Source organism: Equus asinus, chromosome X, assembly GCF_041296235.1.
Source record: "Equus asinus isolate D_3611 breed Donkey chromosome X, EquAss-T2T_v2, whole genome shotgun sequence".
Lineage (NCBI taxonomy): Eukaryota > Metazoa > Chordata > Mammalia > Perissodactyla > Equidae > Equus > Equus asinus.
In genome coordinates, this window is record NC_091820.1 from 66,663,755 (window position 1) to 66,689,899 (window position 26,145).

General features: G+C 36.4%; 1 protein-coding gene across 1 annotated transcript in view; it reads left to right on the plus strand.

Annotated features, from left to right (window-relative positions):
• The first annotated feature begins 211 nt into the window (after positions 1–211).
• The window catches only part of CYLC1 (cylicin 1), a 168,834-nt gene continuing 142,900 nt past the window's right edge, over positions 212–26,145 (plus strand). Inside the window, exons 1-2 of the mRNA XM_070501762.1 lie at positions 212–704; positions 918–985. Of these exons, the coding sequence (XP_070357863.1) occupies positions 212–704; positions 918–985 (561 nt within the window). The remainder of the gene's footprint in view (positions 705–917; positions 986–26,145) is intronic.

Genomic DNA, 26,145 nt, shown 5'->3' on the forward strand with positions numbered 1-26,145 from the left:
GAATCCTAATGCCCTTAAGAATTATGCTAAATCTACTCTGCCTGGGTTCTATAAATGGAATAAAAAGCTTGGATGACAGTACATCTGTTTACAACATGTTTTACTGATTATTTTAAGCCTACTGTTGAGACCTACTTCTCAGTAAAAGATTCCATTCAGTGTATTACTACTCATTGACAATGCACCTAATCACCCACGAGCTCTGATGGAGATGTACAATGAGATCAATATTCTTTTCATGCCCGTTAACATAACATTTACTCTGCAGCCCATGAATCAAGGAGTAATTTTAACTTTCAATTCTCATTATTTAAGAAATGCATTTCATAAGGCTACAGCTGCCATAGATAGTAATTCCTTTAATGGATCTGGGCAAAGTAAATTGAAAACCTTCTGGAAAGGATTCACCATTCTAGATGTCATTAAGAACATTCATAATTCATGGGAAGAGATCAAAATAACAACAGGAACAGGAGTTTGGAAGAAGTTGATTCCAACCCTCAAGGATGACTTTGAGGGGTTCAAGGCTTCAGTGGAGGAAGTAACTGCAGATGTGGCAGAAATAGCAAGAAAACAAGAATTAGAAGTTGAGCCTGGGGATGTGACTGAATTGCTGCAACCTCATGATGAAACTTTAATGGATGTGGAGTTGCCTGTTATGGATGAGCAAAGAAAGTGTTTTCTTGAGATGGAATCTACTCATGGTGAAGATTGTTTAAATTACAATGAAAGATTTAGAATATGACATAAACTCAGTTGATAAAACATTGGCAGGGTTTGAGAGGATTGACTCCAGTTTTGAAAGACATTCTACTGTGGATAAAATGCTTTCAAACAGCAGCACATGCTACAGAGAAATCATTCATTAAAGGAAGAGTCAACCAATGTGTCAAACTTTATTGTTGTCTTATTTTAAGAAATTACCACATCCACCCCAACCTTCAACAACTACTACCCTGATCAGTCAGCAGACATCACCACTGAGGTAAGTCCCTCCACTAGCAAAAAGATTATGACCCACTAGAAGCTTAGATGTTGGTTAGCATATTTTAGCAATACAGGATTTTTTAATTAAGGTATGTACTTGTTTAGACATAATGCTATTTCATACTTAATAGATTATATATAATGTAAACATAACTTTTATATGCACTGGAAAACCAAAATATCTGTGTGACTCAATTTATTGTGATATTCACTTAATTGCAGTGGTCTGGAACTGCAACTGCAATATCTATGAGATATGGCTGTTTAATTATAGATATTATATATATGTATACATATATATAACAAAAATCAAGAAACGGTGAAGGGGAGTATAGGAAATGCATGTTATAGGGCTATTTCCCTCATCTTTCAGTGCAGGGAGTCAATACATATTGTCTAGGATTAAGGCATAAAGGTTAATAATTCATGACTCCATAATCTTACCGTTTTTCACTCTACATGTTCTTTTATATTGGCTGTTCATCAAACATTCTATGCATCATCACACCTCTACGACTTTGCTTATATTGTTTCCCTATCCATAACGCTTTCTTCTTGCCTATCCAAAAATTATTTCCTGTCTTTAATGTCCCAGTTTCTCTGATTGCTTGTCACATTCAATGTTTTTACCAAACATTTGGAAAAAATAGAAATAAAAATGATAATAATAACTATTATACGCTTATTACATACTAAACACTGTGGCATATATGTTACTTCATTTCTCTCGAGTCTTTACAGGTAGGTATAAATACCATTATTTCTTAAAGGAGGAAACTGGGGCTCAGAGAGGGTAAGTGATCTGCCTAAGGTAACTTGCCACAAAAATAGGAGATAAGTTTCTGAGCAGAGAAATGAAAGCAGGTTTCTCTGATTCCAAAGGTAATTTTATTTTTGCTAAATTATGCTGATTTTCAGAGACTTAGTCATATAACTGATTTTAAGATGTCTTATTACCTTGCATACCTTGGTATGCGAATTTCCTTTGACTTTTTGTCTCTTACATATCCTCCCCTCACCTCAAATCCTAGAAAATAGCAGAATACTATGGTTAATAGATGCTACATAAATAAAATACGCAATAAATGGCTGAGGAAGGGCTTTGGTTTCATTGTGATTTTATTTTCAAACAAACAAAAAAAATCCAACTAGATTAAGAACTTATTCCTGGAAATAACTCAACTCAACAGATACAAAATTAATTGTCCTGTTGGGTAAGTATACTTTTTATGTGCTGTCAGATTGGATAATAAAAATTGTATATTGATGTTTCTTTCATCATTTGGTGAAATCAACTTTCACATTCACCTTTTGTTGTCTGCATAGAAAGAAGTTACAAAAATTTTCACAATGCCTTGTAACATTTTTTTCTTAAGCAAAATTACTATAAAAAGTAACTTGGTTGGGGGCTGGCCCTGTGGCTGAGTAGTTAAGTTCATGCGCTCTGCTGCAGGTGGCCCAGTGTTTTGTTGGTTCGAGTCCTGGGTGTGGAAATGGCACTGCTCATCAAACCATGCTGGGGCAGCGTCCCACATGCCATAACTAGAAGGACCCACAACGAAGAATATACAGCTATGTACCAGGGGGCTTTGGGGAGAAAAAGGAAAAAATAAAATCTTTAAAAAAAAAAGTAACTTAGTTGATCCAGAAATGGAGATTCTTAGTGATGAAAATATTCCAGTTGTGATTACAAGGTTTACTTGAAATCTTACTGGGTCAAGACAATATCTGGCATGTCAATTACTTTTAAGCTTTTCATCCAGGCTTTTTATATATACAAGTATTTTGATATATCTCCATGAATTTCTGCCTGTTGGGACAGTTAAAAATACAAAACAAGCAAACTGTGATTGTACAATACAGATTCCTAGGGAATATTACTTACAAACTGAGAAGTAAAAATAATAGGAAGAAGAATATGGTAAGACAATTGTATAAATACATATATCCCAAGAAATTTTAGTGGCAAAATATTTTTTCTTACTAAAATTAAACTGGAGTAAAAGGAGCAAGATATTCTTAGAGAAATGGCTGATTCTAAAGCTGGAAAAAGGAAATTCCAAAATGAGCCTAGAAGAGCTTATAGTGCCAGAGAGTTAGGAAGTTCATAAAAAAAAAAGGAATGGGGTCATGTCAAAGGGACACAGTACCGAATCTGAAAGATCTCTTAATGTCCAAAGCTGGAACAACTTGAGCAACAAAATTAATAATATAATATTAGATTACAACCCAAAGTACAAAATAAACATTCATGTTTATACTGATATAAATAAAAGGTTGCATAGATAAATGGAGTGAGACAAATCTTTTTCACAAATTAATTTCAAATAACAAATAGCTATACTTCCCTCTCCAGGATGTAGAGATTAATTCTCCTCCTCCCATGGTGGGTAGCACTTAGTAATTTGCTTCAAAATAATAGAGTATGATAAAGAAAAAATAGTAACATTACAGTGAAAAAACTTGGAAAATACTACTCTAACCAAGTGATCAAGGTTAACATCACCAATGGTGTTATGGGGATATCATGTATCTTCTGATGTGATGTGATAAAAAGGGCACTGCACTTCTGTGTCATTCTCAAAAATACATAAACCCTGTCTAATCATAAGGAAAGCAGACAAACTCAGACTGGGGAACATTATGCATGATATCAGACCAATACTCCTCAAAAATATCAAGGATCTTGAAAGACAAGGAAATATTGAGAAATTGCCACAGACCTAATGAGATAGGACAACTAAATGCATGGTATTATCCTAGATTGGTTCCTAGAATGGAAAAAGAACATTACAGGAAAAACTGGTAAAATCTGAATGAAGTCTGAACTTTGGTTGATAACAATGTATCAAAATTGTTTTCTTAGATTTGAGAAATGTACCACGGTAACATAAGTGGTTAACATTAGGGTAAAACTGGGTAAGACATGTGATGTTGGCAAGATAGTATCCCACAGACACACTGATTTGACAAACCATTCAGGGATAAAAGTGCCTTTATGAGGACTCTGTAGTCCAATTGAGAGGTCCCAGCACCCCAGTGAAGCACAAAGTTCAAGATCAACCATGTTTAAAAGCGTAAGAACAACAGTTTCGCTTTATCTGCATTACCCCTTTCCAAATCTGGCACAGAGAACCCCTGGTTAGCAACTTCTTCCATAGAAAACGGAGAGAACAAAGTGAAGGTCTGTCATCCCCCGACTTTTGAGGTACTTCCCAAGAGGCCAGCTTCTATTCTGCCGCACCCAGAACACTGAGGAAATTGGTGTGGCTGAGCCATTTGGGGGCAACTAACAACAAAGAACAAAAAGAGGAGCTCACAGCAACCAGTGCACATATCTCAACAACCTCCCTCTGCACCCCTGCAGCTGGCAATCCATATGCCTCTGAATCCATCACACATCATACTATACACTCCCCACAAACAGCACATAGATCTCACCAGCTGGCATGTATCTCAGCAGCCAGCTCAAGTCTGGGATTGGGAGGAGGTGTACAACTTTGACACTGCTCTTCCTGGAGAGAGAGAGAATTGGAGATTGCGACCACCATCCCAGCATTTCACTGCACTTCCCTAAGGAAAATTAATGGGAAACTCTTGGTGCTTGATCCAGCTATGCAGGGTAAGAAGAAGGCACACAATCCTAAGACATCTCCTTTAGGACAGAGTCAGAGCTTGCACCCAATACATACAGACATCAGGGCACTGCCCCAAGGAAAAGATGTAGTGGTTCTCAGCACATGGAATGGCTTTGTGGGTACAAGGGAAGGTAAAAAATCTTAAGAAATCCCCCAAGGAGAGAATGATAGGAATGGAAGTGATATGTTCATAGAAAATATTTGAGAGAACCCCAGAATTTTTAGCCAGGCTGTCTGGTGAAGGCATTTCACTCCCAAAGCCAGTCTGTAAAGACTGAGAGAGTGACCACTTCTTCTAAAGCACAAATAACAATACAAGGCTAAAATGAACTTGAAGAACCAGGGAAACATAATACCATCAATGGAACAAAACCTCCCGTAACCAAGCCTCCCCAAATGGAGATCTACAACTTGCCTGATAAAAAATTAAAAACAATTGTCTTGGGCCAGTCCTGTGGCCTAGTGGTTAAGTTTGACGCACTCCACATTGGTGGCCTGGGTTCAGTTGCTGGGCATGGACCTACACCACTCATGGGCAGCCCCACTGTGTCAGTGACCCACATATAAAATAGAGGAAGATTGGCACAGATGTTAGCTCAGGGAAAATCTTCCTCAGTAAAAAGAGGAAGAATGGCAACAGATTTTTATCTCAGGGCAAATCTTCATCAGCAAATAAACAAAAACAAAAAAACGATAATCTTAAAGATCTCTGTGAGCTACAAGAGAACACAGACAGATAACTAAACAAAGTCGGGAAAACAGTACATAACCAAAGTTAGAAGATCAACAAATGCATATAAACCATAAAAAAGAACCAAACAAATTCTGGAACTGAAGAATGTAAAGAGTAAATGGAAAAATTCAATAGAGAGATTCAACAGCAGAAACTATGAAGCAAAGGAAAGAATCAGCAAACTCAAAGACAGGCCATTTGAAATTATACAATCAGAGAAATAAAGAGAAAAAAGTATGCAAAAGACTGGTGAAAGCTTATGGGACTTATGAGATATTAACAAGTGAATTAATGTACATATTATGTGAGTCCCAGAAAAAGAAAAGAAAGAGAAAGAGCCGGAAAGCTTATTGAAAGAAATAATGGCTAAAAACTCTCAAATCTGGGGAGCAAGATGGACATCCAGATTTATGAAGCTCAAATGGGTTGAACACAAACAGGGTTTCATCAAGACATATTATAATTAAATTGTCAAAAGCAATGAGGAAATTTTTAAAGCAGCAAGCAGAAAGTGACTCATCACATATAAGGGGACCCCCATAAGTCTATAAAAGGATTAATCAGCAGAAACCTTGAAGACCAGAAGAGAGTGGGATAATATCAAATTGCAGATAGAAAAAAAATGCCAAAGAAAATACTATATCTGGCAAAACTGTCAGTTGAAATTGAAGGACAGACACTTTCCCAGTCAAACAAAAACAGAGCGAGTTCACCACCAATAGACCTACCTGACAAGAAGTGCTAGAAGTTCTCAGTCAAAAAAAGGGGCACTAGATAGTAACATTAAAGCATATGAAGGTATGAATCTCACTGGTGAAAGTGAATATATAGAAAATATGTAAAAATATAATACTGTCATGGTGGTGCAAAAATGACACTTAATCCTAGTATAAAAGTTAAAAGACAAAAGTATTAAGAATAACTTTAATGACAAAAATCTGTTGGTGTGTGCACAATATAAAAGATGCAAATTGTGACGACAATAACATAAAATTTGTGTTGGAGGGAGAAGTAAAAGTGTAGAGTTTTTTACTGTAATTGAAATTAACTTGTTATCAGTTTAATATCCTGTAATAATTATAATGTTTTATGTAAGTCACATAGTATCCACACAGAAAATCTATAAAGAATATATACAAAAGAAGAAGAGAGAGGAATCAAAGCATTAGCAATACAAAACCTCCAATGAATCCCATTTTTTGATTGGGTTGTTTGATTTTTTGTTGTTGAGTTGTGTGAGTTCTTTATATAGTATGGAGATTAACCCTTCGTCGGATGTATGACTTGCAAATATTTTTTCCCAATTAGTGGGTTGTTTTTTTTGTTTCTATCCTGTTTTCCCTTGCCTTGAAGAAGCTCTTTAGTCTGATGAAGTCCCATTTGTTTATTCTTTCTATTGTTTCCCTTGTCTTAGAAGACATGGTGTCCGAAAAGATCCTTTTAGTACTGATGATTGGATAAAGAAGATATGGTATACACACACACATACACACACATACACACACAATGGAATACTACTCAGCCATAAAAAAGCATAAAACCGTCCCATTCACAGCAACATGGATGGACCTTGAGGGTATTATGCTAAGTGAAATAAGCCAGATAGAAAAAGACAATCTCTATATGACTCCACTCATATATAGAAGCTAAACACATAGACAAAGAGAACAGATTAGTGGCTACCAGGGGAAAGGCGGGGTAGGGGGTGGGCACAAAAGGTGAAGTGGTGCACCTACAACATAGACTGACAAACAATAATGTACAACTGAAATTTTACAAGGTTGTAAGCTATCATAATTTCAATAAAATTTTTTTTAAAAAAGCCAATGAATCACAAAGAATCAGCAAGACAGGAAAAGGAAAAATAAACTATAAAACAATCAGAATACAATTAATAAAATGACAATAGTAAGTTCTTACTTTTCAATAATTACTTTACTGAAAATGGTTTAAATTCCTCAATCAGAAGATATGGAATAGCTGAATGGATAAAACAATAAAACAACTATATGTTGGCAGCTGGCCTGGTGGTGCAGTGGTTAACTGCACACATTCCACTCTGGCAGCCCAGGGTACAGACATGGCACCACTTGGCATGCCATGCTGTGGTAGGTGTCCCACATATACAGTAGAGGAAGATGGGCACAGATGTTAGCTCAGGGACAGTCTTCCTCAGCAAGAAGAGGAGGATTGGCAGCAGATGTTAGCTCAGGGTTAATCTTCCTCAAAAAAAAAAAAAAAACCCAATAATACAAAAAATCCCAATGACATTTTCTACAGAAATAGAAGAAACAATCCTAAAATTCATATGGAAGTACACAAGACCCCAAATAGCCAAAGTAATTTTGGGCAAGAAGAATAAAACTGAAGGCCTCATACTTCCTGATTTTAAATTATATTTCAAAGCTACCATAATTAAAAGATCATGCAACGGGCACAAAACAGACATTTAGAATAGACAGCCAGAAGTAAACCCATGCATGGAGGGTGCTGATCTTTGGTAAGGATACCAAGAACACAAAATAGGGAAAGTATAATGTCTTCAATAAATGGTGCTGGGAAAACTAGATATCCTCATGCAAAAGAATGAAATTGAACCCTTATCTTACAACATAAATAAAAATCAGCTCAAAATAGATTAAAGACTTAAATGCAAGACCAGAAACCATAAAACTCCTAAAAGAAAACAGAGGAAAAGATTCTTGACATTGGCCTTGCAACTGATTTCTTAGATATGACATCTAAAGGATAGATAACAAAAGCAAAAAAAAATGGACAAGTGGGATTATAGCAAACTTAAAAACAAAGGGAACAAACAACAGAGTAAAATAGCAATCTATGAAATGGAATAAAATATCTGCAAACAATATATCTGATAAAGGGTTCTTATCCAAAATATATAAGAAATATATCTATCATCTATGTATCTATCTTCTATCTGTGGAATTCCATGTAATTATAGTTAACAATACTGTATTATCTTCTCGAAATTTGCTAAGAAAGTAAATTTCAAGTCTTCTCAGCACAAAAACTTGAAAAGTATGTGAGGTGACGGATGCAATAATTAGCTTGATTGTGGTAATCATTTCATAATGTTATACATATATCAAATATATTATAAAACTAAAGTAATTATATCAGTGTCATACTGGCATAAGGATGACTTATAGACCTATGAAACAGAATAGACAGCCCAGAAATAAAACCATGCATTTATAGTCAACCAATTTTTCTTTACTGAGATATAATTGGCATGTAACATTTTATAAGTTTAAGGTATACAAACTGTTGATTTGATACATTTGTGTATTGCAATATGATTACCACAGTAGCGTTGGAGAAATTCTCTATCGTGTCACACAATTATTAGTTCTTTTTTGTGGTGAGAACAATTAGAATCTAGTCTCTTAGCAACTTTGTATTCTACAATATAGTATTGTTGACTATAATCTCTATACTGTGCATTAGATCTCCAGGATTTATTTATCTTCTAGTTGCAAGTTTGTACCCTTAAACAATATCTACCCCCTTCTCTCTTCCTTTAGCCCCTGGTAACTTCCAATCTATTCTCTGTTTATACAAATTTGCCTTTCTTAGATTCCACATATAAGTGATATCATACAGTATTTGCCTTATTCTGTCTGATTTATCTACCTTAGCATAATACCCTCAAGTTCCATCCATGTTGTCGCAAATGGCAGAATTTCCTTCTTTCTCATGGCTAAATAATATTCTTATATATATAATATGTCATATATTATATATGTAGAAATGTGATATATATATCGCATTTTCTTTATCTATTCATTTCCTTTGGATATGAATCAACACTAGGGTTGCTGGATTATATAGAAGTTCTAGTTTTAATTTTTTGAGGAGCCTTTATCCTGTTTTCCATAGTGGGTGAACCAATTTACATTTACACCAACAGATTACAAGGGGTCCCTTTTCTCCACATCCTCACAACACCTGTAATCTCTTGTCCTTTTGATGATAGCCACACTAACAGGTGTGAGGGGATCAATTATCATTATGGGAACTTTTGAACTTCCCAAACTTACTTTGCCTAAAATCAAATTGAACAAACATAGCTCTGTAATTTCCAAAACTAAATGGAACACCTATTTCAATTGGTATTTTGAAACTTCCAAAGATTATCAGGAGTCTAAACTTTCCTTTTTGCAAAATAAAATTTTAAGATTAACTGAGACAAACAAGTAATTAAAGAAAGATAAAATGGCTTCTGAAGCCTCACGTTCCTCTTCCCTGGCTTCTTTGTCTTAGAGTCTGCCTCTGAGACAGACATATTCCTCTCCCTGGCTCCTTGTTCTCCGGCTCCACCTCTGATGCCATTTTTCTCCTTCCATTCTATACCTTTTATACCTCCTCTATACCCTCAGTTCCCCCATACAAACTCTTTCCAAACTTCTCTTTTCCCTGGACCTCTCCTCACTCCCTCTTCCTCTGAACCTATCAGAACCTGTCCTTTTTAACTTAAGCCTTCTGAGGATCCAAAGCCTCAACATTTAATTTTTTATATTCCCTGGGTTGAAGATGAACTGTGAGACAGAGTCAAAGATTTTCCCAAAGTAACCCAAGCTCCTCACAAATTTCCTGAGGAATTTAATAAAGTCACTCAAACTTATCAACCTGGTTTATTTGAATTTTATCAACTAGTTCTTATGCTTGTCAGTGAAGGCCAGGCCCATCCTTGGATGAAAATCACTAATTGGGAAAATCCTGAAAGGTCTCTTGAATTGCTACCAGGAAACTAACTGGCTGATCTATTGTGCCATTAAGTTTGGGCAATTGCTAGACACCTTCATGGGGTAATTCCTATGGTTTTCTCAAAGCTTGTTGAATGGAACAAAATTCAGGCTTGTGCACAAAAACTTGATGAACCTATTCAAGACTATTATAATTGACTTCAGATTTTTTGTTGTTGTTGTTTTGTTTTGCTTTTTTACTTAGATTGTTTTTCTAAAAAAACTTCTGATCTTCCTTCAGTCATTTGTTCCACCCAGGTAGCCTTTACCTCTATGTTTGTTAATGGGCTGAACTTGTACCTTTCCTTTCTGGGAAAAAGGAACAGGATGGAATGGGAAATTACGTCCACTCCAGATTAGTTAATCTGGTAAACCAGCTGTCACACACCCTAGATGAGTTGCCTAAAAGAAAGACCACTAAAATTCTTAATCTTCAACTCCAGCGAGTGAAGGCCCCTAAACAAAACCAAAATTCTCCTAGTTTCTATTAATACTGCAAAGAGCTAGGACATTGAAAAAGAGATTGTTACAAATTTAAGCACTTCAGGCATCTTCAGCTCTCTAACCAGGCCTTCCAATTGTCCTCCAAATTCCCAGTGAAAGGGCTCTGGGTAGCTACAGGGGCCCTTCCCAATCCTCCGTCTTAATAAACTTGGAGAAACATTTCTCCAGATTGGAGATGAATCTTTTTCTGTCCTAATTGACACTAGAGTCACAATCTTGGTGCTCAACTGTGCTACTACAAAGCAGCTCCTACCTCAGAATACTAAAATATTTCAAGTAGTGGGAATTTCTATTAAACATCAGCAGTCTCCTGTTTCTGAACCTATTCCATTTTGTTTAGGCCCTTTGAGAGACACACACTTTTTTATCCAAAGTTCCTTGACTCCTACTCATTTATTGAGCTGAGACTTCTTGGAAAAGTATCATGCCATAATTTCTTTCTCCCAAAAGGGGGAAATGATTCTAGAATTTGACAGCAGTTACCAAAACAAGCTAACCAAGTGAATTAAATGACCATTTGACATCTTTTATTTCCTTCATTCCTGATGGTACTAGAGCTGATTCTGAAAACGCTGATCATTTTTCTCTATTAAATCTGCTACCAGCTTCCTTATAGGCAAAATACCCAACTGACTGGTAAAATTCAAAGTGCATCTCCCATCAGGATTCAAATAAGTCTCTGAAAACTTCTCCCCCAAACTAATCAATACCCTATAAGTGAAGAAGCCCTTCAAGTTATCAAGCCCATAATAGAAGATTATAAGACTCAAGGCCTCATGATCCCTTGTACTAGTCCTTATAATACTCCTATTTTACCTGTGAGAAAACATAAGGGTAAAGGTTGGAGGTGTTCCCAGGACCTGTGAACAATAAACAACATTGTTATCCCTTGGCACTCTGTTGTCTCTAACCTTCTTACGTTACTGACATCCATTATCACTGGGAGTAAATTCTTTAGCTGATTTATGCAGTGCATGCTTTAGTATTCCAGTTGGTAAAGCTGGCCAATACCTTTTTGCCTTCACTTGGGAAGGAAAAAAATTAACCTGGACAATGATGTCTCAGGGTTTTACTCAGAGTCCTTCTTATTTCTTACAAATCCTCAAGTCTGGTCTGGATGATATAAAGTTCCCTAGGAGTTCTACTTTGTTGCAATATGTGAACTATTTGCTTCTTTCCTTCCCATCCCAAATCTCCTCACAGGAAGACATCTTTCACTTGCTAAAGATTTTAGCCTTAAAGGGACATCAGGTCACCAAAGAGAAATTGTAGTTTTCCCAGACCCAGGTTTGATATTTAGGGCATCTTATATCAAAAGACCTATATCCAGACAGGCTTCATGGTATCCTACATTTCTCAAAACTCAAAAGTAAGCACCTACTGTAAGGTTTTCTGGGGCTAGTTGGTTATTACCAAAATTGGATTCCAAATTTCTCTCTTATGGCCAAATCTCTGTATATTTTACTGAAGAATAACAACCCCAACCTAATTTTATGGGAAGAACCAGACAATGTAGACTTTAAGGCGTTAAAGTAGAGTTTGATGATCCTACTTGCATTTGACCATCCTAATTATTACATTGCACATTTCCTTTTTGTATAAGAAAAGAAAGGGAATGTCCCTAGGGTACTCACCCCAAATCTTGGGGAAGACCATTGACCCATAGGGTATTTTAGCCAGCAACTGGAGCCCATAGGCTGCAAAGCCACAGCACGGGGATACAGCCTTGCCTTAGAGTCATTACTGCCACTGCTCTTTTGGTTAAGAGCTCCAAGAAAATCTTTGTGATATCCCCTTTAAAAACTTTTGTACATCATGTGGTAAAATCCCTCCTGAATTCTTGTAAAACTCAACGTATGTCAGCCATCCACCTCAACTCGTATCAAACCCTTTTTTCAACAGCTCTTCATGTAGTAACTTTACCCCTGCTACTCTTCTCCCTACCATTACTAACAAAGTCCCTCATGACTCTTTGACACTAATGGATCACCACCTAACTCCTTGTGATGATCTGCAGAAAACCTTTTTGGGTAATACCAACTTCTCATGGTTCACTGATGGTTCTTATTTAAAATGTGGCAATGGCAAATATTGTGCTATTGCCCATATGTGGGAATGCTATTGCAACTCTTTTTGATATTATTGAGGCAGCACATTTACCTATGGCTACTTCAGCCCAACAAGCTAAATTATATGCTCTTATACAGGCTTGTACTTTAGCCAAGGTCAAAACTATCAACATTTGTACTGATTGTAGACATGCTTTTGGAGTAGCTTGTAATTTTGGAATGTTTTAGAAGCAATATGGCTTCCTTACTTCCAGCAGAAGTGAAATTAAAAATGCCACTTTAGAGCGAGCCCTGATGGCCTAGTGGTTAAAGCTCAGCGCTCTCACTGCTTTGGTGGCCTGGGTTCATTTCCTGGTTGTAGAACCACACCACTCATCTGTCAGTTGCCATGCTGTAGTGGTGGTTCACAAAGAAGTACTAGAAGGACATACAACTAGGATACACAACCATGTACTGGAGCTTTGTGGAGGGAAAAGAAAGAGGAAGATTGGCAACAGGTGTTAGCCCAGGGTGATTTCCTGCAAGGAAAACAAAAAAGCCACTTTAGTGATTAAGATCTCTGGGCATTCTCACCTTGACTCTGTGGAAGCTAAAGGAAATCACCTTGATGATCTATCTGCAAGAATGCTACCTTAAAGGAACCAATAGCAGTCAAGCCTCTGTCATGGTCTAAAGGGACATTTCTCCAAATTATAACAGACAAACTGACAAGTCCAACAATTGACCTCAGAAAAGGAAAAACAAGAGTGGAAATTCAACAATTGTTGGCTTGATAAAAAGAGAAATCTCTAATTTGGACCAAATAACAACCCAGTCTTACCAAAGACTCTAAAATTTACACTTCTAACCACTGTAACTGCATTTAACCCTTGGTCTACTGACAAAATCACAGCATTCCTGAATCAATATTTGTGGGGAAGTATTAACAAGGCCACAAAAAGTGCCTACCTCACTTTTCCCATTTGTCCAAAATACAATCCAAGGAAGCCTGATGGAACTGCTCCTGGACATTTTAAACTGCCTAATGGACTGTTCGAGGTTTGACAAATGGGTTTCATACTACTACCTCCATCTCATGGATATACATATGTTTTAGTCAGGGTCTGTATGTTTTCTCACTGGATTCAAACCTTCCCTTGCAGACAGGCTACTACCTCTTCTATGGTTAAAGACCTTTTGGAAAATATCTTTGCCTGGGAAACTCCTCTTGAACTTTATAATGATTGAGGAACCCACTTTACTGGTCAGGTACTTTGACAGGTCTTGCTCTTTGAGAGGTTTTATGATACTTTTACCGTTTTAGCAACCCTCAATTCTCTCATTTAGTTGAACACACTAACACCATTACTAAGACTCAGTTGGGAATATTTTTATAGACCCTTCAAATACCTTGGCCAAAAGCATTGTCATTGGTCTTTCTGATATCTCAGATCCATCTCTTTGGAAACTTGTACACTCTCACCCTTTGAGATAGTCACAGGTTGCTCAATGAATTTGGTTCCTACTTCTTTTGATCCACAGCTCATATAAGAAGATCTACCCCAATGCCAAAAGGGCCTAACTGCTTCCAGTAAAAATAACCATGTTTTGGTATGGCAATCTTTTCATAGTGCACTCCAGGGAGACAAAGACCTTAAGCATCACACCTTGCAACCTGGAGATTTCATATATTGGAAAACATACCTCCAGAAGAACTCTCTTCAACTTCACTGGAAAGGCCCCTGTCAGGTACTGTTATCTAACATTTTTGCTGAAAAACCCCAAGGAATAAACTTGTATTCATATGACACAGCTAAAGAAAGCACCAAATCCTGATTGGACCTGCACATGATCGGGTGACTTAAAAGTAAAGACTTCCCAGAATTGAAGCAGATGACATCTGATGAGACTGCTTTCCAAAGATGTCCAGACCAGGCCTGTTGGAAGTTTGCCTTTTAAACCTTTGATGATGACATAACATTTCAGATGATCTCCAATACCTATGATCTTGATAACATATAAACTTTAGGGAAAAAAATGCCTCAGTGTTCTCCCTCCTACCTTTCTTTGTTACTTGAATGTGACTGCAATAGTTTTCCAATCTGTGCACTTTCTCTCTGACGTGGGACATGACACCCAGGAAAGGTCTTTCCTGCCATCAAGGGACAAAAGGCCAATGAAACCTCAAAACTGTGACTCTTGTTCTGTTATGCTTTCAGATAAAGATCTTGATAAAAAGGGGAAAACATGAAAATTAATGAACAGATCCTTGTATTTGTTTTTTTAATTCAATGTAATAATGTGTGGTTGAGAATGTTTTCATCTATATTTATCAGGGATATTAATCTATAGTTTTCTTTTCTTGTAGCGTCCTTCTATGACTTTCGTATCAAGGTAAGGCTGGCCTCATAAGATGAGTTTTAACTGTTCCTTCCTCTTCAATTTTTTGGAATAGTTTGAGAAGGCTTGGCTTATACTCTTATTTAAATGTTTGGTAGAATTTACTATTAAAGTTACTATGTCCTGAGTTTTTCTATGTTGGGAGGCTTTTTTTGACTACTATTTCAAACTCCTTGCTCATTATTGATCTGTTCGGATTTTCTATTTCTTCCTGATTCAGTTTTTTGTAGGTTGCTTGTTTCTGGGAATTTATTAATTTCTTCTAGGTTATCCAACTTGTCACCATATTATTCTTCATAGTAGTCTCTTATTTATTTCCATAGTACCAGTTTTAATGTCTCCTCTTTAATTTCTGATTTTATTTATTTGAGTTTTCTTTCTTCTTGTCTTAGTCTAGTGAAAGGTTTTTCAAATTTATTTTTCTTTTTGAAAAACTAGCTCTTAGTTTTGCTGAACTTTTCTACTGCTTTCTGGTCTCTTATTTTGTTCCACTCTGATTCTTGTTATTACCTTTGTTTTCTTTGCTAACTTTGGGTTTAGTTTGTTCTTTTTGTAGTTCCTTGAGGTGTAAAGTCAGGTTGTGTATTTGCAATCTTTTTATTTTCTTAATACACACATTTACTCCCCTTCATAAGTGGTTTGTAGCTTCTCACGTGTTTTGGTATATTGTGCTTCCTTTTTCATTTGTTTCAAGATTTTTTTAAATTTCCTTTTTGATTTATTATTTGACTTATTGGTTGTTCAGGAGTATGTTGTTTAATTTCCACTTGTTTGTATATTTTCAATCTTTCCTGTTGTTTATTTCTAGTTTCATATCACTGTGGTTGGAAAAGATACTTGGTATGATTCAATCTTATTAAATTTGTTAAAACGTATTTTGTGTCCTAGCTTATGGTCTCTATCCTGAAGAATGTTCTGTGTGCAGTTGAGTAGAATGTAAATCTGCTGCTTTTGGATGGAATGTTCTATAGTTATCTGTTAGATCCATTTGTTCTAATGGATGGTTCAAGTCCAAAGTTTCCTTGTTGATTTTCTGTCTGGATGACCTATCCTTTGCTGAAAGTGGGGTGCTGAAGTCCCCTAATATTATTGTATTGCTGTCCCTTTCTCCCTTCACATGTATTAGTGTTTGTTTAATATATTTGGGTGCTTCCATCTTGATTGTGTATACATTTATGATTATATATTATTTATGACATGACATTTTATAATTATTTAATGACATTCTTTGTTTCTTGTCACCATTTTTGCTTTGAAGTCTACTTCATTCTATATATGTATAACTATCCCCACTTTCTCTTGTTTTCAACTCCCATGGAATGCCTTTTTCCACCCCTCCTCTTTCAGTCTATGTGTGTCCTTTAAGCTGATGTTCATCTCTTGTAGGAAGCATATAGTTGGATCTTTTTTTTTTATCCATCCAGCCACTCTGTGCCTTTTGATTGGTGAATTCAATCCACTTTCACTTAGAGTAATTGTTGATACATAAAGACTTATTAATACCACTTTATTAATAGCTTCCTGGTTATTTTATATTTTTGGTTTTTTCCTCTGTTTTTGTCTACTTTTGTAAATTGATGATTTTCCATTGTAGTGTGCTCTGTTTCTCCTTTTCTAAAATCCTAAATCAATCTATTCTATGTAATTTCTTTGTTGTTACCATGAGGCTTACATGGAACATCTCATACATGAGAGTCTATTTGAAGCTGAAAGCAACTTAACTTTCATTGTGTACAAAAGGTCCACCCTTTTATTCTCCCACCTCTTATATTTTTGATGTCATAGTTTACCTATTTTATATTGTTTATTCATTAACCAATTATAGTAGCTATAGTTATTTTTAATATTCTTTTCCTTTAATTTTTATACTATACTTAAGTGGTTAACACACCATCTAAATCACAAAATTAGAGTTTTCTAAATCTGACCATATATTTACCTTTCCCGGTGTGTTGTATACCAGTGTGTTGTTTATGTTTTCATGTCACTGATTAGTATCTTCTCATTTCAGCTTGAAGATCTCATTTTAGCGTTTTTTTCAAGGCAGATCTACTAGTGATGAACTCCCTCAGCTTTTGTTTTCCTAGAAAAGTATTTCTGTTTCATATCTGAAGGATAATTTTGCCAAATGAGTTTCTTCTTTGGCAATTTTTTCTTCCACCACTTTGAATGTGTCATTCCTAGCCTCCTAGGCTGTATAGTTTTTGCTGAGAAAATTGCTAATAGCCTAATAGGGGTTCTTTTGTTGGTTATAATCTTTTTCCTCTGGCTGCTTTTAGGGTTCTCTCTTTGTTTTTGATTTTCAACAGTTTCATTATAATGTGTCCTGATGAAGGCTTATTTGCACTGAGATAATGGGGTGATCTGTTAGCTTCATGAACTTGATGTTCATGTCTCTCCCCAGGTTTGGGAAGTTCTCAGATATTAGCTCTTTAAACAAACTTTATGGCCACTTCTTCCTGGAAGAAAGGTAATAATGTCAGTGACTACCTAGATTAAACTAAAAAAATTAGGAATAGAAGGAAAATTCTTTAACCTCATAAAAGTCATTTAAATATAACCCATTGCTTCTATCAATGTCAAAGATGAAAGACTGAATGATTTTCTCTTATGATGAACAAAAAGACAAGGATGACTGCTCTTGCAACTTATATGCAACATTGTTCTGGATATCCTAACTGGTACAATTAAAAAAGAAAAATAAAGAAATGATGTATAGATTTGAAAGGAAGAAATAAAACTGTGCTTATTTGCAGGTACCATGATTGTCTACATAGAAAATCACAAAAATTGACAAAAAATATTCTTTGAAGTAAAAAGTGAGTTTAGCAAAGTCACAAATACAAAGTAAGCACAAAAAAATCAGTCATATTTATACGCACTACCAATGAACAATCAGAAATTGATCTGTAAAAAAATTACCATTTAGGGGCTGGCCCCGTGGCCGAGTGGTTGAGTTCGCGCGCTCCGCTGCAGGCAGCCCAGTGTTTCGTTGGTTCGAATCCTGGGCGCGGACATGGCACTGCTCGTCAGGCCACGCTGAGGCAGCGTCCCACGTGCCACAGCTAGAAGAACCCACAACGAAGAATACACAACTATGTACCGGGGGGCTTTGGGGAGAAAAAGGAAAAAATAAAATCTTTAAAAAAAAAAAAGTCACCATTTACAATAGCTCTTTAAAAAATGAAATACTGGAGTGATGTCAGCAACATGATAGAGTGAGATTTTCCCTTTGTCTCCCCGCGTCAAACTGCGACTAAATGGACATTCACTAATGAGCAGAGGATACCCCCACAGTACATCAGGACTCCTGAGAGACTCACACAGCTATACATCTGAAGGTGGATGGACTAGCCCCAAGGAGGTGGTGGAGATAGGTGAGCAGTCTCTGGCCACCAGGCAGCCCAGTACATATGTGCAACTGCTCTCCCAGCTGGAGCAAAGATATCACCACTGCAGCCCTGAGGGTGGCAGCATGGCTTGGTGTGACTGCAGAAACATGTAACGGCAGACCTGAACCCCTATGTGATTGCTTCCCCATCTGGTGGGGGAGTCCACAGGGCTGCACAGTCCACAGGGAGCAGCTCAGGCTTGGACCCAGTGGGTAAACCTCATACACCAAGCACAAAAGCTGGTGCAACCTAGGAGCGACATAGCTACATAGCTGCAACCCCAGGGAGAATGAGCTCCAGTCTGCCTGGAATGCCCATAGTACTGTTGTGGCATGAAGGCAGAAGTGTTACTTAACGCAATTGGAGGAGCATGTGGCAGCAGCCCTGAGCCCCCATATGATCGTTCTCTGGTCAAGTGGGAGAGCCCAGAGTCCCACCATGGTCCCAGGGAGTGGCTCTGCCTCTCACCCAGTGGGAAGGCCCTGTCAACCAAGCACAAGAGCTGATGCAAGCTAGGTGCAGGCCTAGGAGCAGACAGCAGTGTGTCTGCGGCCTGGATGAATGAGCTTCTGGCTGCTCCAAATGGCCAAAGTACCACTGTTACCCTAAAGTGGGGAATGTGACTCACCAGGACTATGGGAGCAGACAGTAGCAACCCTGAGCCCTCAGATGATCACTCATCTGGTAGAACAGTCCACAGTCCTACTACAGTGCCAGGGAGTGGCTTTGGTCTGGACCCAGTGGGGAGGAGACTCCCCCAAGCACAATAGCTTGTGCAACCTAGGAACAGACAGCAGCAGAACTGTGAGTCTGGGAGAATGAGCTCCTGGCTGCCTGGAATGCCCACAGCACCACTGTGGCCCCAAAGAGTGCATCATGTCTTGGTGGGACTGTGGGAGCAGGCAGTCTCAGCCCTGAGCCCCCATGTGATTGCTTTCCCATTTGAGGGGAGAACCAACAGGGTCACTGTGATGCCAAGGAGTGGGCCAGGCTCAGACAGGCACAGCTGATAGGGATTGCAGCAGGCTCAGATTACACATCTTCTGCCTGAACCACAGTGGTGACAGGTGGAACCTCTGACCAGATACTATCACTAGGCAATGACACCAATTCACTCCATCCAATGGTATGAAGAAATATATTAATACTCCAGACCAGAAGGAAAAATGCAAACACCCAGAAGTCAATCCTGAAGTCACAGAAATCTACAATGTAAATGACAGAGAATTCAAAACAGTCATCATAAAAAATCTCAATGAGATATAAGACAATTGAAAAGACAGTTCAATGAAATCAGGAACAAAATTAATGAAGAGAGAGGAAAGAGTTTGAAACTATTAATAGAAAACAATCAGAAATGTTAGAGATGAAAAACACAATGAATGAGTTAAAGAAAAATCTGGAGTCCTTAAATAACAGAGCAGATATTATGGAGGATAGAATTACCAATCTAGAGGATAGGAATAGAGAAATATTTCAGAGGGAGGAGGACAGAGAACTAAGACTAAAAAGAAATCAAGAAATTCTCCAAGACATATATGAAAATTAGGAAATGCAACATAAGAATTATAGGTATTCAAGAGGGAGAAGAGTGGAAGAAAGGAGTAGAGAGCTTATTCAAAGAAATAATAGCTGAGACCTTCCCAAACCTGGAAAAGAAGCTGGAATTACATGTAAATGAAACCAATAGAACTCCTAATTAAATCAATGTAAAAAAAACCTTCTCCAAGGCATATATTAGTAAAGCTGGCAAAAAATGGCAAAGAAAAAATATTAAGAGGAGCAAAGCAGAAAATAACCTAGAAAGGATCCCCTATCAGGCTTTCAGCAGATTTCTCAGCAGAAACCTTGAATGCTAGGAGACAGTGGAATAATATACTCATAATTCTGAAGGACAAAAACTTTCAGCCAAGAATACTATATCCAATGAAACTATCCTTCAGATATGATGTAGATCAAAGACTTTCCCAGATAAACAAAAGCTGAGGGAGTTCATCGCCACAAGAATCCCCTACAAGATTTGATCAAGAAGGCCCTTGTACCTGAAAGAAAAGAAGAAAGTGTTTACAAAGCCTTGAACAAACAGATAAATAAGCATAAAATAATCAGAAAATTGCAACTGTCTATCAGAACAGATTAGCAAACATTTAATTATAACGCTAAATAAGGGAAGGATAAAGGGAAGGAAAACATCAAAAATAAATTTAATCACTTCATTTTAACCACAAATTCACAACACATAACAGAATAAGTTGTGACACCAACAACTTAGAAGGAGAAGAGGAAACAGATGAAACCTGCTTAGACAAAGGGAATAAGAGGATATCAGAGAAGGGACTATCTCATCTACGAGATCTTTTATACAAACATCATGGTAACCAGTAAACAAAAAATCAGAACAGAAACAAAAATCATAAATAAAGAGAAAACTGAGAACACTGTCACAGAGAGCCAGGAAACTGAATTGGCAGTCTGAAATACATAGGATGAGAAACAAGGGAAATACAAAAGGATTGGGGAAAAATTGATAAAATGGCAGCATTAAGCCCTCATATGTCAACAATCACTCTAAATGTAAATGGATTGAATTCCCAAGTGAAAAGACACAGAATGTCCAGATGGATTAAAAAACAAGACCCAACAATTTGCAGCCTCCAGGAAACACATCTCAGCTCTAAAGAAAAACACAGGCTCAGAGTGAAAGGGTGGAATATGATACTCCAAGCTAATGGTAAACAAAAGAAAGCAGTTGTTGCCATACTTATGTCAAAGTAGACTTCAAAATAAAAAAGATAATGAGAGACAAATAGTGGCAGCATATAATGGTAAAAGAAACACTAACCAAGGGAACACAATGCTTATAAATATATATGCACCTAACACAGGAGCACTAAAGTATATAAAGCAACTATGAATTGACCTAAAAGGAGACAGTAATAGCAACACAATAAGAGTAGAGGACCTTAACACCCCACTGACATCAATGGATAGATCAACCAGACAGAAAGTCAACAAGGAAATAGTGGAACTAAACGAAAAACTAGGCCATATGGACTTGATAGATATATATAGAACACTCTATCCAATATCAGCAGAATATACATTCTTCTCAAGTGCACATGGAACTTTCTCAAAGATGGACCATATACTGGGAAATAAGGCAAGTCTCAATAAATTTAAGAAGATTGACCTCATATCAAGTATATTTTCTGACCACAATGCTATGAAACTAGAAATCAAATACAAGAAAAAAAATTGGGAAAGTGCCAAACATGGAGACTAAACAACATGCTACTGAACAACAAATGGATCTTTTAAAAAATTAAAGGAGAGATCAAAGAATATATGGAAATAAATGAAAATGAAAATACACCATACCAATTCATATGAGATGCACCAAAAGTGATCCTAAGAGGGAAATTCATAGAAATACAGGTTGACCTTAACAAACAAGAAAAATCTCAAATAAGCAATCTAAAACCACATCTAACATAATTAGAAAAAGAACAAATCACAAAGTCAGCAGAAGGAGGGAAATAATAAAAGTTAGAGCAGAAATAAGTGAAACTAAAACCAAAAAAAAAAATAGTAAGGATCAATGAAACTAAGAGCTGGTTCTTTTTTTATTTTTATTTTTATTTACTTTTTATTAAGATTATGATAGTTTACAACCTTGTGAAATTTCACATGTACGCTATTGTTTGTCAGTCATGTTGTAGGGGGATCCCTTCACCCTTTGTGCCCACCCCATCCCCCCTTTCCCCTGGTAACCACTAATCTGTTCTCTTTGTCTACATGTTTAACTTCCACTTATGAGTGGAGTCATACAGAGATTGTCTTTCTCTATCTGGCTTATTTCACTTTACATAATACCTAAGAACTGGTTCTTTGAGAAGAGAAACAAATTTGGCAAACCCTTAGCCAGATTCACTAAGAAAAAAAGAGACAAGTCTCAAATAAATAAAACTAAAAATGAAAGAGGAGAAATTACAATACTTTGTGATTTGTATTACCACAGATACAAAGGATCATAAGTGAATACTATGAAAAACTACATGCCAACAAATTGGACAATCTAGCAGAAATGGATAAATTCTTAGACTCGTACAACCCCCAGAAACTGAACCAAGAAGAAATAGAGAATCAGAATACACAAACCACAAGAGATTGAAACAGTAATCAAAAACTTCCCATAAAATAAACGTCCAGGAACAAATGGCTTCCCTGGAGAATCCTACAAAACATTCAAAGAAGATTTAGTACTTATTTTCCTCAAACTATTCCAAAAAGAGGAAGAAGACAGAACACTTCTCAACACATTTTACAAGACTTACATGACCTTTATCCCAAGCCAGACAAGGACAACACAAAGAAGAAAAATTACATGCCAATATCACTGATGAATATAGATTCAAAACTCCTCAACAAAATATTGGCCAACCAAATATAGCAATATATCAAGAGGATCATACACGATGATCAAGTGGGATTTATACTAGGATTAAAGGATGGTTCAACATCTGCAAATCAAACAATATGATACACCGCATTAGCAAAATGAGGAATAAAAGCCACATAATCATCTGAATAGATGATGACAAAGCATTTGACAAGATCTAACATCTATTTTTGATAAAAACACTCAATAAAATAGGTATGGAAGGAAAGTACCTCAACATAATAAAGGCAATAGGTGCCAAACACACAGCCAACATCACACTCAATAGGAAAAAAACTGAACGCCATCCATCTGAGAACGGGAACAAAACAAGTGTGCCCACTCTCGCCACTCTTATTCAACAAAGTACTGGAGGTTTTGGTCAGACCAATTAGGCAAGAAAAAGAAATAAAATACATCCAAATTGTCAAGGAAGAAGGGAACTTCTTCCTGCTTGCAGACAATACAATTTTCTATATAGAAAACTCTAAAGAATCCATGAGAAAACTCTTAGAAGTAATCAACAAGTACAGCAGAGTTGCAAGGTTCAAAATCAACATACCAGAATCAGTATCATTTTTCTACTCTAATAACAAACTAACGGAAAGAGAACTCAAGAAAACAATACCATCTACAATGACAACAAAAAGAATAAAATATCTAGAAATAAATTTAACAAAAGAGGTGAAAGACCTATACAATTAAAACTACAAGACATTATTGAAAAAAATCGATGATGAAAAAAAGAATGGAAAGATATTCCATGTACATGGATTGAAAGAATAAACATAGTTAAAATGTCCATACTACCCAAATGAATCTACAGATTAAATGCAATGCCAATCAGAATCCCAGTGACATTCTTCATGGGAATAGAACAAAGAATCCTAAAATTCATATGTGGCAACAAGAGACCCCAAAGAGCTAAAGCAATCCTGAGAAGAAAGAATAAAGCTGGAGGCATCACAATCCCTGACTTCAAAATATACAAAGGTATACTAATCAAAACAGCACAGTGCTTGTACAAAAACAGACACACAGATCAATGGAACAGAATTGAAAGCCCAGAAATAAAACCACATGTCTGTGGACAGCTAATCTTCGACAAAAGAGCCAAGAACATACAATGGAGAAAGGAAAGTCTCTTCAATAAATGGTGTTGGGAAAAGTGGGCAGCCACATGCAAAAGAACGAATGTAGATCATTACCTTTCTATGGAGATTTCTCAAAAAATAAGGATAGAAATACCATATGTCCCAGCTATTCCACTAGTGGGTATTTATCCAAAGAACTTGAAATCAACAATTCAAAGATACTTATGCACTCCTATGTTCATTGCGGCATTATTCACAATAGCCAATGGGTGGAAGCAAACCAGGTGTCCATCAACTGATGAATGAATAAAGAAGATGTGGTACATGTATACAGTGGAATACTACTCAGTCATGTAAAAAGAAAAATTCATCCCATTTTCAACAACATGGAGGGAGCTTGAGGTTATTATGTTAAGTGAGATAAATCAGACAGAGAAAGACAAGCACTATATGATTTCACTCATTTGTAAAAGATAAATACATGGACAAAGAGAACAGATTACTGGTTACCAGAGGGTAAGGGGGTAGCGGTGATCATAAGGGGTAAAGGGGCACATAAATATGGTGATTGACAAATAACAATGTACAACTGAATTTTCACAATGTTGTAAACTATTATGACATCAATAAAAACCATGAAATACTTAGGTATAAATCTAACAAAACATGAAAAGGATCAGTTTGCTAAAAATTAAAAAGTACTGATAACAGAGATTTTTAAAAAACTTTAAAAATGGAGAAATACACTGTACTCATAGAAAGATTCAATAGAGCTATCATGTCAATTCTCCCAAAATTGACCTATTTATTTAATGCAATTTCAATCAAAATCCCAGCATAACACTTTGTAGATTTTGAGAAGTGGATTTTAATATTTATATAGTAATTCAAAGGGCAAAAATAGGTAAAACATTTTGAAAAAACGAAATAAACTTTGAACCTGCACACTACATGATTTTTAATACTACCTTTAGAGCTATAGTAATCAAGTTATTGTGATATTAGTGAAGATTTAAACACATAAAATGATGGAACAGTATAGAGAGTCCAGAAATAGACCCATACAACTATGGCCAATTAATTTTTTACAGAGGTGCAAAGGCAATTCAACAGAGTAAGAATAGTTCTTTCAATAATTAGTATTGGAACATTTGGACATCCTTATGGAAAATAAGCAAATAAATAAATGTACTTTGACTAAAATCCTACACCTCATACAAAATTTTTTCTTATTTAAGTATAATTGACATACAATATGCTATTCGTTTCAGGTGTACATCATAGTGACACAATATTTACATTCTTTATCGAATGATTACCACAATAAATCTAGTTACCATGTGTCACCATAAAAAGTTATTACAATATTATTAACTATATTCCCCATGCTGTATGATACATTCTCATGAAATTTATTTTATAACTGGTAGTTTGTACCCATAATCACCTTCACTTATTTTGCCTACCCACAACCCCTCCCCTCTTTAGTAAGCACCAGGTTGTTGCCTGTAACTGTGTTTCTGTTTTGTTTTCTTTGTTCCTTTGTTTTGATTCTTAGATTCCTCATATAAGTGAAATCATATGGTATTTGTCTTTCTCTGTCTGACATATTTCATTTAGTATAATACCCTCTACGTCCATCCATGTTGCCACAAATAGCAAGGTTTCATTCTTTTTTATGGCTAATATTCCTTGTATATATATATATATATATATATACACACACCCCTTATCTGTTTAATCCATTCATCTATTGATGGACACTTAGGTTTCTTTCATATCTTGGTTATTGTAAATGATACTGCAGTGAACATAGGGGTGCATATATCTCTTCAAATTAGCGTTTTCATTTTCTTTGGATAAATACCTGGAAGTAGAATTGCTGAATCGAATTGTCGTTCTATTTTTAATTTTTTGAGAAACTTCCATACTGTTTTCCATAGTGGCTGCACCAATTTACATTCCACCAAGAGTGTACAAGGGTTCCCCTTTCTCCACTTAGTTACTAACATTTGTTATTTTTTGTCTTTTTGATAATAGCATCCTGACAGGTGTGAGGTGGCATGTCATTGTGATTTTAATTTGCATTTCCCTGATGATTAGTAATATTGAACATCTTTTCATGTGTCAATTGGCCATCTGTAT